Source organism: Salminus brasiliensis, chromosome 9, assembly GCF_030463535.1.
Source record: "Salminus brasiliensis chromosome 9, fSalBra1.hap2, whole genome shotgun sequence".
Lineage (NCBI taxonomy): Eukaryota > Metazoa > Chordata > Actinopteri > Characiformes > Bryconidae > Salminus > Salminus brasiliensis.
This window is the reverse complement of record NC_132886.1, coordinates 18,863,574-18,877,336: the sequence shown is the minus strand read 5'-3', so window position 1 is coordinate 18,877,336 and position 13,763 is coordinate 18,863,574. Positions and strand designations below refer to the sequence as shown.

General features: G+C 42.4%; 2 protein-coding genes across 2 annotated transcripts in view; both read right to left on the bottom strand.

Moving 5' to 3' along the window:
• The window catches only part of ppp2r5b (protein phosphatase 2, regulatory subunit B', beta), a 38,654-nt gene extending 33,561 nt beyond the window's left edge, over window positions 1-5,093 (bottom strand). The window contains exon 1 of the mRNA XM_072687686.1: window positions 3,473-5,093. Coding sequence (XP_072543787.1) covers window positions 3,473-3,668 — 196 coding nt within the window. The 5' untranslated portion in view covers window positions 3,669-5,093. The remainder of the gene's footprint in view (window positions 1-3,472) is intronic.
• Window positions 5,094-5,857: 764 nt separating this feature from the next.
• On the bottom strand, window positions 5,858-10,973 carry batf2 (basic leucine zipper ATF-like transcription factor 2). The gene is made up of 3 exons (XM_072686826.1): window positions 10,758-10,973; window positions 9,807-9,914; window positions 5,858-7,404 (listed from the first exon to the last, which is right to left on the bottom strand). The coding sequence occupies exons 1-3, from the start codon at window positions 10,836-10,838 to the stop codon at window positions 7,096-7,098; spliced, it is 498 nt and encodes a 165-aa protein (XP_072542927.1). The 5' UTR covers window positions 10,839-10,973; the 3' UTR covers window positions 5,858-7,095.
• Between the last annotated feature and the right edge of the window lie 2,790 nt (window positions 10,974-13,763).

Genomic DNA, 13,763 nt, shown 5'->3' with positions numbered 1-13,763 from the left:
TATATTGTTTTATCAGCTTGTCTAGGCTGAGTAAACCCCTGAGCTGATATAGTGCTGCGCATATTTTAGAACATAATACCAGCATTGAGAACCAGGCATGGCTCGTGTGGCAGTTCTTTACACTTTAACCCCTTAACGCAGAAAAGCTTACTACACACTAAGGCGTATTATTCAGTAACTATTGTGGACTTCTGTACAAACTGGTGGGGCTTTCCTCTGGTAATATAAGTAATACCTTGCTTGTCACCATGGTGGTACCCTCATTTGTACGTCCTCCATACTTTTAGTTTAGGGAGCACCCTTCCTCCTTATAAAGTGAAAGTAGTGTACTTTTGGAAAGTAGTACACAATTGGGCCTTAAGGGCCTAGCTGTACCTATTGATTGTACATTGATCACTAAACATATTACACTTATGCTTAAGGAAGCCCTTGGACAGTGCCACGCTCACGTCAATCACATACTGCTACTACTATGCAACAGTGACATGTACAGCTTTATGCAGCTTTAACACCCGATTCATCTCTGTACTGGGTTTTTGCATATCGGACAGGTTGTCTGCACTGTCCTAATATAATGCTTATTGCATGGTGTGTACAGTGCAAGTGATAATGTGTGTTCTCTACGGTGCTAAATGTTCCATGGCGCAATTCATGAATCAAAACATCAACCATAAACTGTGACTATATTAACTGTAATATCTGCATTAGTGTTGATTCCAAAAATTCTTGCACAATTGTTCGGGCTTGATCCAACACCAATGAAATGACTCATGATGATCATTTGTGAATGCGGTTGTTCACACTTTTCTGCAGAACTGCTGCAATGTCCACCGGCATGAGGTTGCAACATCACGGCTAAGTCATAAAGCTTAGGTAATTCCTTGCCTGAGGAGAAGCTTACATTTCCGTGCGAGAAGCGTAAAAAAAAACATGACACACTGGACTTTGGCTGGTCTGTGCAAACTGATCATGTGCTACTTTAAATACTTAAGTAGATACCACATACAACATGGAAAAGGCAATAAGCCAATTTTATACATGGCTGCTTTAAATGTTTTTAGACTAAAGCATGTGCTGTTGCCAGCTTGTGCTCAGTACACTTCAAAATGGAGCACATGCACTATGACAGCGAGTGGTTTGGCTGCTAGTCCCATTAGAAACCAAACTGTAAATTCAGGTCAAAGACCGCCTTTGAGGAACGTGGCAACAGCAGACTCATTTTATATTGTTTAATAAAAACGCTGGGCAGGTTATAGCTATTGCTAACATGTCCGCCATGGTTAGTATTGATGGCTTTAATAACGTAAAGCAAGAGATAGAGCTACACCAAAAAGATCAACACCAAAAACACTGAGTGATAAAGACAACGGGGGGCATGGATGTTACAAGCCTTAGCAGTCAGATATAATGAATCGATGACAAGGACAGTCGAGTTGTTATAGAACTGCTCTCTCTCTCTACTAGCGCTTCGTGTGTGCCACTAGAAGCAGGCCATCAGGGTGGTAAAGCAGGACAACGGCTCAGTCCAGACCCCCCATCCTGGCAGCAAACCCACATCTGCACTCTCACATGGGGAGATGTCCTGCCAAATCCTGCTGCACTAGAAATCCTAACTAAAAAAACGCATCCCAAATGAATCAACCGCGCGAACCGCATGACGCCAGAGTGTGAATCATGCATGTGTTGTGGGCGTCTGAATGAAATAAATAATAAAAACTAATTGAATCATACGTGTGATCGGTGGAGGAGATGGCTGAATCTGCCCTATGAACTATGGTCAGAAATACACCCTGTTTTTTAAATACATCAGGGCGCGTTTTAGTGATTCATCGAGAAATATGTTTAATATCCTGTGGAGGGTGGACGCAATCTCCTGTTGTATAACGTAAGCATCGAAACAGCATTCAGAGCATGGAGGCTTCGCTGCTTGAGTTGTCAAGGTGACAAAGATGACTGGAGTATCTGAATAAATGTGGATTGGTAGGTTTTGTACTGAAACCCAGTCTTGATTTGGTGAGCGCCTGGCCTTGGCCATTCTACTGTTGCTCATCTTTTAAAAGGAGATCCAGCAGAACACTCTGATTTAGACATCAACTAATTCACACGGAGGTCTCGTATGATGAACAACCCCCCCCAATGTTGGTGATGACTGGCTGAGAGAAATATGAGATCAATGTTCTGGGTGCTGGACATCAAAAATAGTGAGTATCATGCAAGCAGGGGTGTAGGATCTGGGGGGTGAACTCTTCAAATATGCTATACCGCTTTAGTTCCATAAAGAAGTCTGAAGAACCTTTACATTGGTAAAAAAAAATCCACCTTCACATCTCTATTACAACCAAAAGGGTAAAATGCATGATGTTTGTGGTGTTTAACAACAATATGATTGGCTCCTTTCATCCGACAGCAGGACTTTCCGTGTTCCCATTCACATGTCAACCACTTTTTCCTTTTCTAATGCCTCAATGTCTCTGTTCTCAGCTATGGTTCATTTGGTTCCACTGCCTCCTGCACCTTTTTGTGCATAAAAGCACAATAGGCAACCTTAGTCAAAGATCTCAACCTGCAGCAATAAGCTGATATGCTGATATAGGCACCAACATTATACCCTTAACCGCAAGAAGAAGGAAAGTAAAAAAAAACTAGTTCAGCTAACATCTGAGAGCTGCTTCCAAAAGCCGTAAAGCTGTGCATTATAGATGAACCATGAATATGGAAGTTCTACAATACCGGAAATCAAACGCACAAGGCTCCACTTTTGATCTTGCTGGGTTTCTGTAACCAAAATCTGTCTCCTCCTCTTCCTGAGAACATCTGGTGGCACATGCTGACCTGGTTGAGGCCTACACACCACAAGCCAGTCCTTGAGTGTAACTTGACTCCTCCAAATGTATGAATTCCAAAAATTAAGGGTCACTGGAAGCAATATCATACAATGACTACTTCTGGTTCCTCCAAGAACCTTTTATTACTATTTCTCTCAAGAGCAATTGACAATGCCTTAGTGTGAAGAACCTTTCTGAAGCGTAAGGATCCTACACATAAGGTAAGGGTTTAGTGTCAATCTCTTACACCCTAGGAAAAGGAGGTTCTTCAAGCATTCTTTAGTAAAGGCAATGGTACTACACTGAACCATGACAACTCACAAAAGCAATGGTTCTTTGCCTGGTTAAATGGTTCTTCTCTCATTGCTTTTCTAAAGTAAATAGTAAAATATTGACATATAGCCCTACAAGCCCTACTAACCCTTTTTCAGTACTGTGTACTATATAGACCTTTTTTGCTAAGAGTGTAGATTTGCATGCTCAGGCCAAGAACCATGTAGGAACATGGTTGGATTCATTTTCATTCATGTGTTTCAGGTGTGGAATCTGATGATGCTGAGACAAACAGTCTAACTCAACACACACACACACTCTCACACACAACACAACATGGCCTCCTGGCTTGTCCCAGCAGCCCGTGGCCTTACCTTTGAGCAGCGGCAGAGGCGTCAGCTCCACCTGCGAGCTCTGGTAGCGGAACTGCGAGGAGCTGTGGGACCTTCTCTGGCGGGCCCGGCGCATGGACCTGCGGGGGAAGCCGTCCACCTTCTCGGCACTGGGCACGGAGAAGCCCGTGGTGGGCGAGGACGGGCTGGACGGAGGGAGCTTAGTGGGGGTCTCCATGTCTGCCTGCAGAAGCCTTGGCTGATGCTTCAAGGAAGAGGAGGAGGACAAGGAGAAGGAGGAGAAGGAGGAGGAGGAAGAGAGAGATACGGCGAATGAAGAGCACCACTCACAGCCGTAGCTGTGGCTGCTGACAAAACAGGCTGGGATGGAGAGAAGGAGGCAAAGAACAGCAGCTTCAAACGCGAATGGAATGAGGGGATGGAGGGGGTAGGGCGAGAGAGGGAAATAAATAAAGCCGGTCAAGGTGTGGATGGAGGGGGTCCAATGCTCGATTCGAGGCAATACGCGATTTCCCCCCTCCGTGCTTTCCCCCTCCTTCTTCTTCAGCACGGGACGTGCCTTAAAAGCGAACGCGAGCGCATCTCCAAGACAATGACCGCTGCAGAGAGCTGCCTATAGCCGAGCAGGTCTACTTATAGGAATATGGGGGAGCCCATGTGCCGCCACTATAAAGAAGAAAGCCTGCTCCTATTGCCGTCATCAGACAGTCATCGGCCTAAATGTCGGATTAGTTCAATGTTTACACGCTTGCAGGCAGAGTCCGGATCAGATGCGGGAAGTATTAAAAATACAAATATAATAATAAGGTAAAAAAATCGAAGGGAGCTGCAGTGCACGCGCCGCGCCGCCCCGCTGCCCATCAACGCCGTCGCTCCATGTCGGCAGTCCAAAGGAGGGATTTATAAAAAACAATAATAATAACAATAACAACAACGATGATAATAAACAGCAATAAAATCCGGTCGGATGCCTCGAGCTGTTGATGTGATCTCGTAAGAGGCGCTCGCTCGTCGTCTCGATGCTCTCTCTCGCGCGCGCGCTCTCTCTCTCTCTCTCTCTCTTTCTCTCTCTCTCTCTCTCCCTCTCTCTCTCGCGCTCTCTCTCTCTCTCTATCCTCCTCACCCCGCGGCCGTGAGCGCGCGCGCAGGGCGGGGACGCGCCTCGGCACGCGCGAGACTCCGCGAGGCTCACAGCAGCAACAGCAGCAGAGGCCTCCTGCTCCTTCTCCTCCTCCACTAATGAAGGACAGTCGCTTTAGAGCGTGGCTATACTCTCCTCTACTCCTCCGTTCACTTTCCCCCTTCCCTCGCGCCTGACGTTCTCTCTCTCTCTCTCTGTCTTGTCTGTCCCCGTCGCTCCACCGCTGCTCTCCCAACTCCTCCTCCTCCACCTCTCCTCTGCCGTGTCCGCGCGCGCACAGGTGCTGCAAAGGAGATGGAGGCGAGGCTGCACACTGCGGATGGCGCTGTCTCGCTCCTATGTAGACCACTTATTTATTTATTTCGCTGTTTATGAATTCGCTCCCGCGCGCTCACGAGGCCGCTCGATGCGCGTCTTTTGGGTTTTGTCTGCGCACGCGGGCAGGATGAAGTCAGGAGAGCAGCGCTGGTTCGGTTCGGCTGTGTGTGAAATCCGAGCGGCGTGTGTGTGTGTGTGTGTGTGTGGTTGTGTTTGTGGTAGGCAATGATTATGTCTCTCACCCCCTCTCTCATCCTTTCTCTCTCTCTCTCTCTCTCTCTCTCTCTCTCATCCTTTCTCTCTTTCTCTCTCTGTCTCTCTCTCTGTCTCTCTCTCTCATCCTTTCTCTCTCTCTCTCTCTCTCATCCTTTCTCTCTCTCTCTCTCATCCTTTCTCTCTTTCTCTCTCTGTCTCTCTCTCTCTCATCCTTTCTCTCTCTCTCTCTCTCTCTCTCTCATATCCTTTCTCTCTTTCTCTCTCTGTCTCTCTCTCTGTCTCTCTCTCTCATCCTTTCTCTCTCTCTCTCTCTCTCATCCTTTCTCTCTCTCTCTCTCATCCTTTCTCTCTTTCTCTGTCTCTCTCTCTCTCATCCTTTCTCTCTCTCTCTCTCTCTCTCTCTCTCTCTCTCTCTCTCTCTCTCTCTCTCTCTCATCCTTTCTCTCTCTGTCTCTCTCTCTCTCATCCTTTCTCTCTCTCTCTCTCTCTCTCTCTCTCTCTCTCTCTCTCTCTCTCTCTCATCCTTTCTCTCTCTGTCTCTCTCTCTGTCTCTCTCTCTCTCTGTCTCTCTCTGTCTGTCTCTCGTTGATGTTTGATTGGGTTCTGCTGGTGCTCTGTCTCACAGTGGAGCGATAAACGTGGTGGTGGTGTGTGTGTTCAGTGTACTACAACAACTCTTTACACATCTTATACTTTTAATTAAACATTTAAATGTTTAATCGTCATAAACAAAGCCAAGTACACTCTGTCCTTTGTATTTAAAATAGTAATGAAATGCACATCTTTCTTAAACACACACATACTGTATGTATAACACAAATAGGACTTGTGACTTAATGCTCAATTGCCAGTGGCTGCATTGGGTCATTTAATACAATCTACACTTTATACCTGAAAACTCCATATACAAATACATATGAATTCTCTGATGTGAAGCTGAATCTTACTGTACACTGACTATACACATCATCTAGAGAAGAGCCCTGTATGTTTTAATAAGCATTTAGTCTTTTCTTTTTTTTCTTCCACCCAGTGTGATGAATTCATATATCATTGTTAACACACAAAAACCTTTCATCTCCAAAATTGCAGCTTTTCTGTAAAATATCTTAACTTTAAATGGAAGTCAATGTAAAAATGACTTACTGTCTACATTTTAATATATATATATATAATATAATATATTATTAGTTATTTGGCGTAATGGTCTATTTACACAATGTAAAGAGTAGCTGCCAGATTCAAATGATATCAAATGGCAAAAGTAAATAGAAGGTGTGTATGTATGTATATATATATATATATATATATATATATATATATATATATATATATATATATATATATATCCCAGAACTCCACTAAGGTGGACATATTAAGGTGGTCAGGGACTAGAAGCACACTATTGGTTTTTCTAATAAAGTGAATAGTTAATGCACCATTAATTCATATTTCTGATTAAATTAAATGTAATAATTATAGATTCAACAAATACACATATATTTGTATCTCACATCAAAATCGCACAGATCAGCAGCAAGTGGTTTAATAGTCAGTAGTGGTGTGTAGGCCAGTGTTGCCTAAAGTTTATAGCTGGGTCATCCAGTCCTGGTCCTGCAGAGTTAAGTTCCAGCTCCAGCACACCTATCCCGGCCAAATTACCCTCTTCTTAACCCTTAGAGGTCGCAGTTATCGTCAGCAGTAAGATAAGTGTGCTACAATTTGACATAGACTATTTTGTAATTACACTATAATAAATGTAGTATAATTAAAAATAGTTCAATGAAAGGAAAGTAACATCTCTCGACTTCTAAGGGTCAATGAGGATCTGAGTATTAAAGCCAGATTAGGGCTGGAAGTGAATTATACAGAATGGTGTTTCTGGAATGTCTTTGTTTGGTTGCTAAACATCTGCTTCCTTCAACAGCCACCATGTTTGTTTGTTGTTGTTTTTTAAAGTAGGGCACTCTTACATGTCCATAGGGTCCCAAGGCAACCAGTCAGTCCTGTCCAGAAGTTCGGCTAGAGAGAGCTCTGGTATGGGTGACGGCAGAAGTGGAAGGTCTGGAACCGGGCTTGGGTGGGAGGTTTGGGTTACGTCTGAGGGGAAGGTGCTGGGTGTGGAAGCTGTAAGGGGGACTGAGGGCCCCGACCAGCATCGTACAGTACAGTGGGGTTCATGTTCCTTTAAAACTGTAGTGTAGTGCTGCAGTTCCTTCTTCAAATCAGCGATCTCTTTCACGTAGGCAGCGTTGGACTGCTCCAGAGCCTGCAATTCCTGTCGGCGTGGACAAGCAAGGGTAGAGTTTTTAGCCCAAATATAAACACAGTTTACTGACGGTGTTTAAAGCATTGTGTTTTAAAGAAGCCAAATAAAGCCATTTAGGGAAGTTCTTTAGGGAACAATATGTTCCTTAAAAAAACATTTAGGCTACATTGCTGTGAGGATTTGATTGCATTTGGCAACAAGAGCAATACAGAGGTCAAGATGTTGGATGATCACCACCCCACCTTGTCCCCCAACTCATCCCAAAAGTATTGGATTGAGCACCATCATTCCAGAGAACACAGTTCCACTGCTACACAGCTCAATGTTGGGGAGCTTTATATCCCTCTAGCCCACGCCTGGCATTGGGCATGGTGTCAATGGGTTCATGTTTGTCTGTGCTGGGGAGTCCTATTCTATTGGCAGTACTTCTCTACAGGAACTAGACAAGTTGTGTGTTTGCATTTGCACATCTGTCTCAGCAATGATTGCAACTTAAAGTAGCTGAATGTATTCATTAGAAGGGGTGTCCACAAACATGTGGACATATAGTGCAATTGTTTTAGCAAAGTGTCTGGTGGGTTTGGCTTCTTTGGAGTTTTCTTATCATATTCAAATGATTTATGATAATAAATGGATTTAAAGCACACTGTTAAAGATGATGGTTCCTAAATAGTTCCTGACATGAATAGATGGTTCTAGCTTTAATTGTTATAGAAACTTTACATTATGTGGCAATCCTTTAAACCTGAATGTTCTTCACACTCACTCGCACATCTCATTTGCAGAACTGGTTCTTTAGGGAACCAAAAGTGGTTCTATAGCATCACTCTAAAAGCCAAAAAATCCATTTGGTTTCTTTTTGTTCAAGAAGCGTTCTTACACTTGCTGTGGCTGTATTATTTGTTCTTGCAGAGTGTCTTGATTGGATGAAGAGATTCATAGATGTGTAGTAACTAAACATAGTACACGGTTAAAAATGAAGTTCTTGGCATTAACAGGCGGTTCTAGCTTTAACTGTTTAACTGTAGAACTTCTACATTATGTAGAGATGGTTCTTTAGGGAACTAAAGTTGGTTCCTTGCAGGGGCGTCAATAGACCCGATAAACTGGGGCACGCCAGAACGTCAACTGTATCCCAAATTCCAGAGCAGAATTACAGGACACGCCAGGATTCACCACAGGGTTTACAGTTCCCATAATGCCCCATAATGCGCCTTACCAAACGTGAGCAGTCACACTCTCAGTCAGAGCCGGTGTTTTGAGTAATGGACATTCGTAAATGTTTGAAATCAAAGTCAGCCATGTAAAAGACAAGGTAATGATAGCTCATAGCTATACGTTTTACTTATAGCCATGTATAATCGCATAGTTACATTAGCATAGGCTTTATTTCTACTAGCTAGTAAAAGAGGCATTGATAACACAAGCTTGCAAAATGAGCTTCATGATATAGCCTATATAACTTTATGTAAAATACCTATAAGCTACTAGTTTAAAAGCCTAATTTAAAATTAATTGATGCAAACACAAAATCATACATTTAAAATGTAGTTTTATTCCTCAAATGGAACATTTTATGTATGCATGTGAAAGTAATATTATTAATAATATAATAATAAAAACATGCTATACTGTTAATAACATTATTAATAACATTAACCAATAATATCATCAGGCAAGCAGAGGGCTCTAAATGCTGTGTGTGCCCCAGTACAACAAGTAGTCTAAAAACGTCCCCTGGTTCCATGGCATCACTCTAAGAAGAAAGAACCCTTTTGCCTGCTTTGTGATTAAAAGTTATGTGCTTTGCACCGATTGCTGTTCTGTGTTCCCTAGAAAAATCTCTTGCTTTGATTAAATGTTAGAGTCACTCATTGTGTCTGATAAGTCATATCGTTCTCTGGAATTCTGAACAAAACAAGGTGTGAGGAGGTCAAGAAAGGGAAAGTCCAATATTTGCACAGCCGCAAAAGTGAAAGTGAAACAGGGTCCGAATGAAAAGTCTGTTCTCTGTTAAAGTTATTCATAAAGCACACAAGAGGAAAATGCCCCCCCACTCCCCCCAAAAAAGTAAGCATATAAACACAGAACCGCTTTACAACCAATTTCTAATAGTTAACATAAAACCACTCAAATGAAGTGAGGAATTTGACCTCCCGTGACCCCGGTTCCCTCTTCCTTTCAGACAGCGTATTTCCAAGAAATGCCTGCCAGGACAGGCGCATTTTTTCCCACACACACATACACCAACACTGCAATACACTGTAACCCACCCTGACAGTACATGACTATATACTGCTGAATACCCACATCACTTAATCCATAGTGTGAAATCATTCAACACCCACACTCACTCAGACTGTCCTAGACAATATCTTAAACAGTGCTGGTATGTGTAAAAGTACACTGACCTCATGCAGCACATCTGCTCTCTCTGTTTGCTTTTTGCGACTCCTGCGGGCTGCATCTCTGTTCCTCTGTCGCCGCTGACATACCCTCTTACCCGGCTGATCAGTCTCCTAAAACACAGCAAGCCTCGAATGTGTAAATACGCGTCCAGTGCTGGACATTCAGCACATACCTGACATGAAAAAGTCTTGGCAGTGAGTGAGTGTGTTTCTGCCTGTAGAAACACTGCAGAACAGTAGAATGACTACGAATACACATGGATGCAGTAGTCAGAGTGTGTTGTTTTCAGTGAAGTTATTGAAAGAGGTTAGATGTTTGGTTACTGATTTGGGACTGATTGTATGAATCTGTAAACCTGACCTAACTTAACTTCAATGAAGGACTCATTAGGTTTACTGTGCCTGTGTACTGGCCTCCCTGCAGGAGAGCACTGGCAGTGGGTGAACTGATACACTCACATCCAATCACTGTGTACCGTGTATTTGTGGTCAGTCTAACATTGGTGTTTTTGAACAATGTACTGAAACAATATATTTCAATTTAGAAAACACCACAGTAATGTAATACAATACAAGAATACAGACATAATTCATACACTTCTACTGCTACTAGTACAATAAATAATAATGATGATAATAATTATTATTATTTTCCACTCTCATCTATCACTAGTACTAGTATGCATTTTACGACACAGTGGGCATGTCTTACAAGCTCATACATATTTGATCCTACTAAATATGTATTATATATATGTTTGTGTGTGTGTTATTATTTTTATTATTATTATTATTATTATTAAAAACATATATAATGTTTTTTATATAATAACAAATTTATATATATAAACAACATAAAACAACAACGATATCAATAATCTTCAGCACAGATATGAATTATTATTTGATTTGTGTGTCATATTAAGATAACTGTGTGTGTAATAATCGCATTACCCAGTCGTGAGGACTCTGACAGTCGCTTCCACAGACAGAGCTCGAATCCCCTTCCAGTTTATCCATGAGCGCAACCGGCATCTCGAAGCTGACCGTGTTTAAGCACTGCAGCAGTCAGAGCTCTACTGTCATACCCAAATGAAGAAGCTCGTTTAAACACACACTCACACACACACACACACACACGCGCGCGCGCGCGGGCAGGTCTGAGGTCTGATTGAGCGCAGAGGGGCGAGCTCGTGCACAGGGACTGATGATGAAACTCTGGCGGCTTTATACCTCGCGCTGGAGCGCACGAGCTTTCAGTTTCGCCTTATTTTAAATGGCCGGGTTCGCGGATCAGAGGAAGCACGAGCCTCTTCCCGTACTGCTCAGTTCCCGCACCCACACTCCTACAAACGCCCACACATGGTCTGCTACTTACAACACGCGCACACACACACACACACACACACACACACACACACACACACAAACGTTTATCCTAATTATTCCTGTCAGGAACACCACAAATACACCAGTAAGTTCTGCCACGCTTCAAAAACCCTCACTATGAATCATGGTCTGAGTGTTCACTTCAAGTAGAGGCACATCCTGAGCCCCTAGGGTTACAGGAGTCTTTTGGAGCATCTTTCCTCTACCGTCTAGATACACCCACCATATACACACACCCACAAACATAGAGACATTATGAAATGCATTGTGTCATCAAGGTTTATTGCTGTGTTTACAATAACTGTCTGAATGGGATGATGGGGAATCTGATGGGAACTGTCCCATCCCAGCCTTAACTTTACATTCGCAGTAGACTGTCCCAGGACCCAGGCTGTGCTCTCCAAATTCCATTTCCTGTGAAGTCAGAATGGTCAGAAAACCCCCTGATCCGGAGCCAAGTTCACAGTGAGACACGACATTATTAGGAACTGAGTAAAGTAGGAGTAATTTGAGTAGGCCTCATTTAAAAAAGACCAAAGAATAAAAAAGGACCTCTACTGTGTGCCTCTACTTTTTGGGTTCTATGAAGAACCCAGACATATGGGTGAAGAACCTTTTAAAGTTTAAAGAAGTTGATATAAAGGTTTTTTTTACTAGTTTAAAGGTTCTCTACACTCACAGATACTTTACAAAAGAAACCAAAAGTGGTTCTTCTATGGGATCACTCAAAGAACCATTTGTAGCACCTTATTTTTGTAGGGATGTAGGAGTAAGTGAACATGTGGTTATGTGTGGCAACCTGAAATGAACCAGCGCCCTGTCTGGGGACGTTCCTGCCTTGCACCAAATGATTCCGGGCATAGAAGAGGATACAAGGATGGATGGATTAATAATAACGGTACGAAAACTAAAAACAAACATTACATGGTTTAAAAACTATTACCTCTATTCATTTTAAGTGAGAAAATGTGCTGCTGTGTCTGAGAAGTTGTCTACGGTATATATTAAATTCATGTACGCGTGACTTACCTACAACGGCTAGGTAAAAAGGTTTTCCTCAACATATCACTCATAGAAAAGAACTGAGCTTGAAGGAAGGCAAATAACCGCAAAATTAACTGCATGTTTTACTGGATGTTTTAACAGCATGGCTAGAGGGCCCCTGACGTAGCTTTTTCTGAGGACCACCATGCATGGGCAATAGGAACTAATAGGTAGCAAACACAAATGCCACAGAAGAGGCTGGTGTGTCAGTCGGCATCAGATAAGCATATCTCTGAATGATACTTGCTGATTCTTTTGCAGTCTGCCTCTGTCTCTAACACAACCATTGCCTCATCTTTCTAACACCATATATGGCCATGCATCCTGTAGGCGTGGTATGTGTGAAGGGAGTGTTTGGGAAATGAGGGAGTGTTCTGTCTGACCCCCTTCTGTTAGTTGAAGGTTGCATAACATTCTGCAGTCAGCAATATGCTTTTTGCTTTCCCTTTTTTATTGTCTATTTTAAAATCTTAAATATGGCCCACACTTTGAACTGTATTAAAAATTTATTGTTTGTATAATACAGTTATATGTGTTTTTGCTGTAGCTTATTATTAAACATTTATAAACATTATTAACAATTATTAAACTACCCTTCACTGTAAAAGGATGGCCCAAAACTGTGTCTGTGCTTACATTATGGGCTGATCTATTGGCTGATTAATACCTGATCTATTCATTTCTGTCCAAAAGATTTGTAGTTTTTATTTTTTTCCAATATTCGATGCATTTTTAGTCATTTCCGATTCCCACCCAGTAGCTATCAATCCCCCCAACCAACCACAGCGTCTTTCAAAACTGCCACTAACACAGCATCGTTGGATAGCTGAACACACTTGAAGGGGAATCCCAACTGCAAGGTCTGTTACCCCAGCTAACTGACAGCCTCACTGGTTAGCATCACTCTGAGTGATGGTGGAGATGGAGGGTCACCCTGCACCAATAGAGCTATGCTAATTATAATCTCTCTGGCCCCCAGTTACAGATTTCTGTGACATCACTGGGGTGGTGACCTTCTGATGAAAGGTAAACGCTTAGACAGCTGTGCCACTCGGGAAGCTCCAAGAGATGTTTATGAAACATTTTTAGTGCCTCTAAAACTTTGCAGATGTATGCTAACATAACATCATTTCTTGTGTAACAGCACATAAAAGGTAATCATTGATAATGTTTACGTGTTAATACCTGAAACCTGAAAAAAAAAAAAAAACATTACTTACGTTGTCATGTGAAAACTTTTCTTTACGTGACTCTTTCAAAACACACAAATTTGACATACAAAGGCCACACCAAATATTCCCTCAATTTAGAGGGGATGATTTAGTTAAACCGAGGAAAACGTAAAGGATTAGTGTTTGTGAAAAGGGTCTGTTTAGCAAAATACTCTGTGTTTAGTCTGAATGGAAGGTTTTCCTGTGATTGACGGTGGCTTTAACCAATTACCGTGCAGACACGCTCTTAGTCAGACTCAAAGGGCGGCGCCACTCAGGACAGATAGCCAATCAATCTCGTAAACCATTTTTTCTC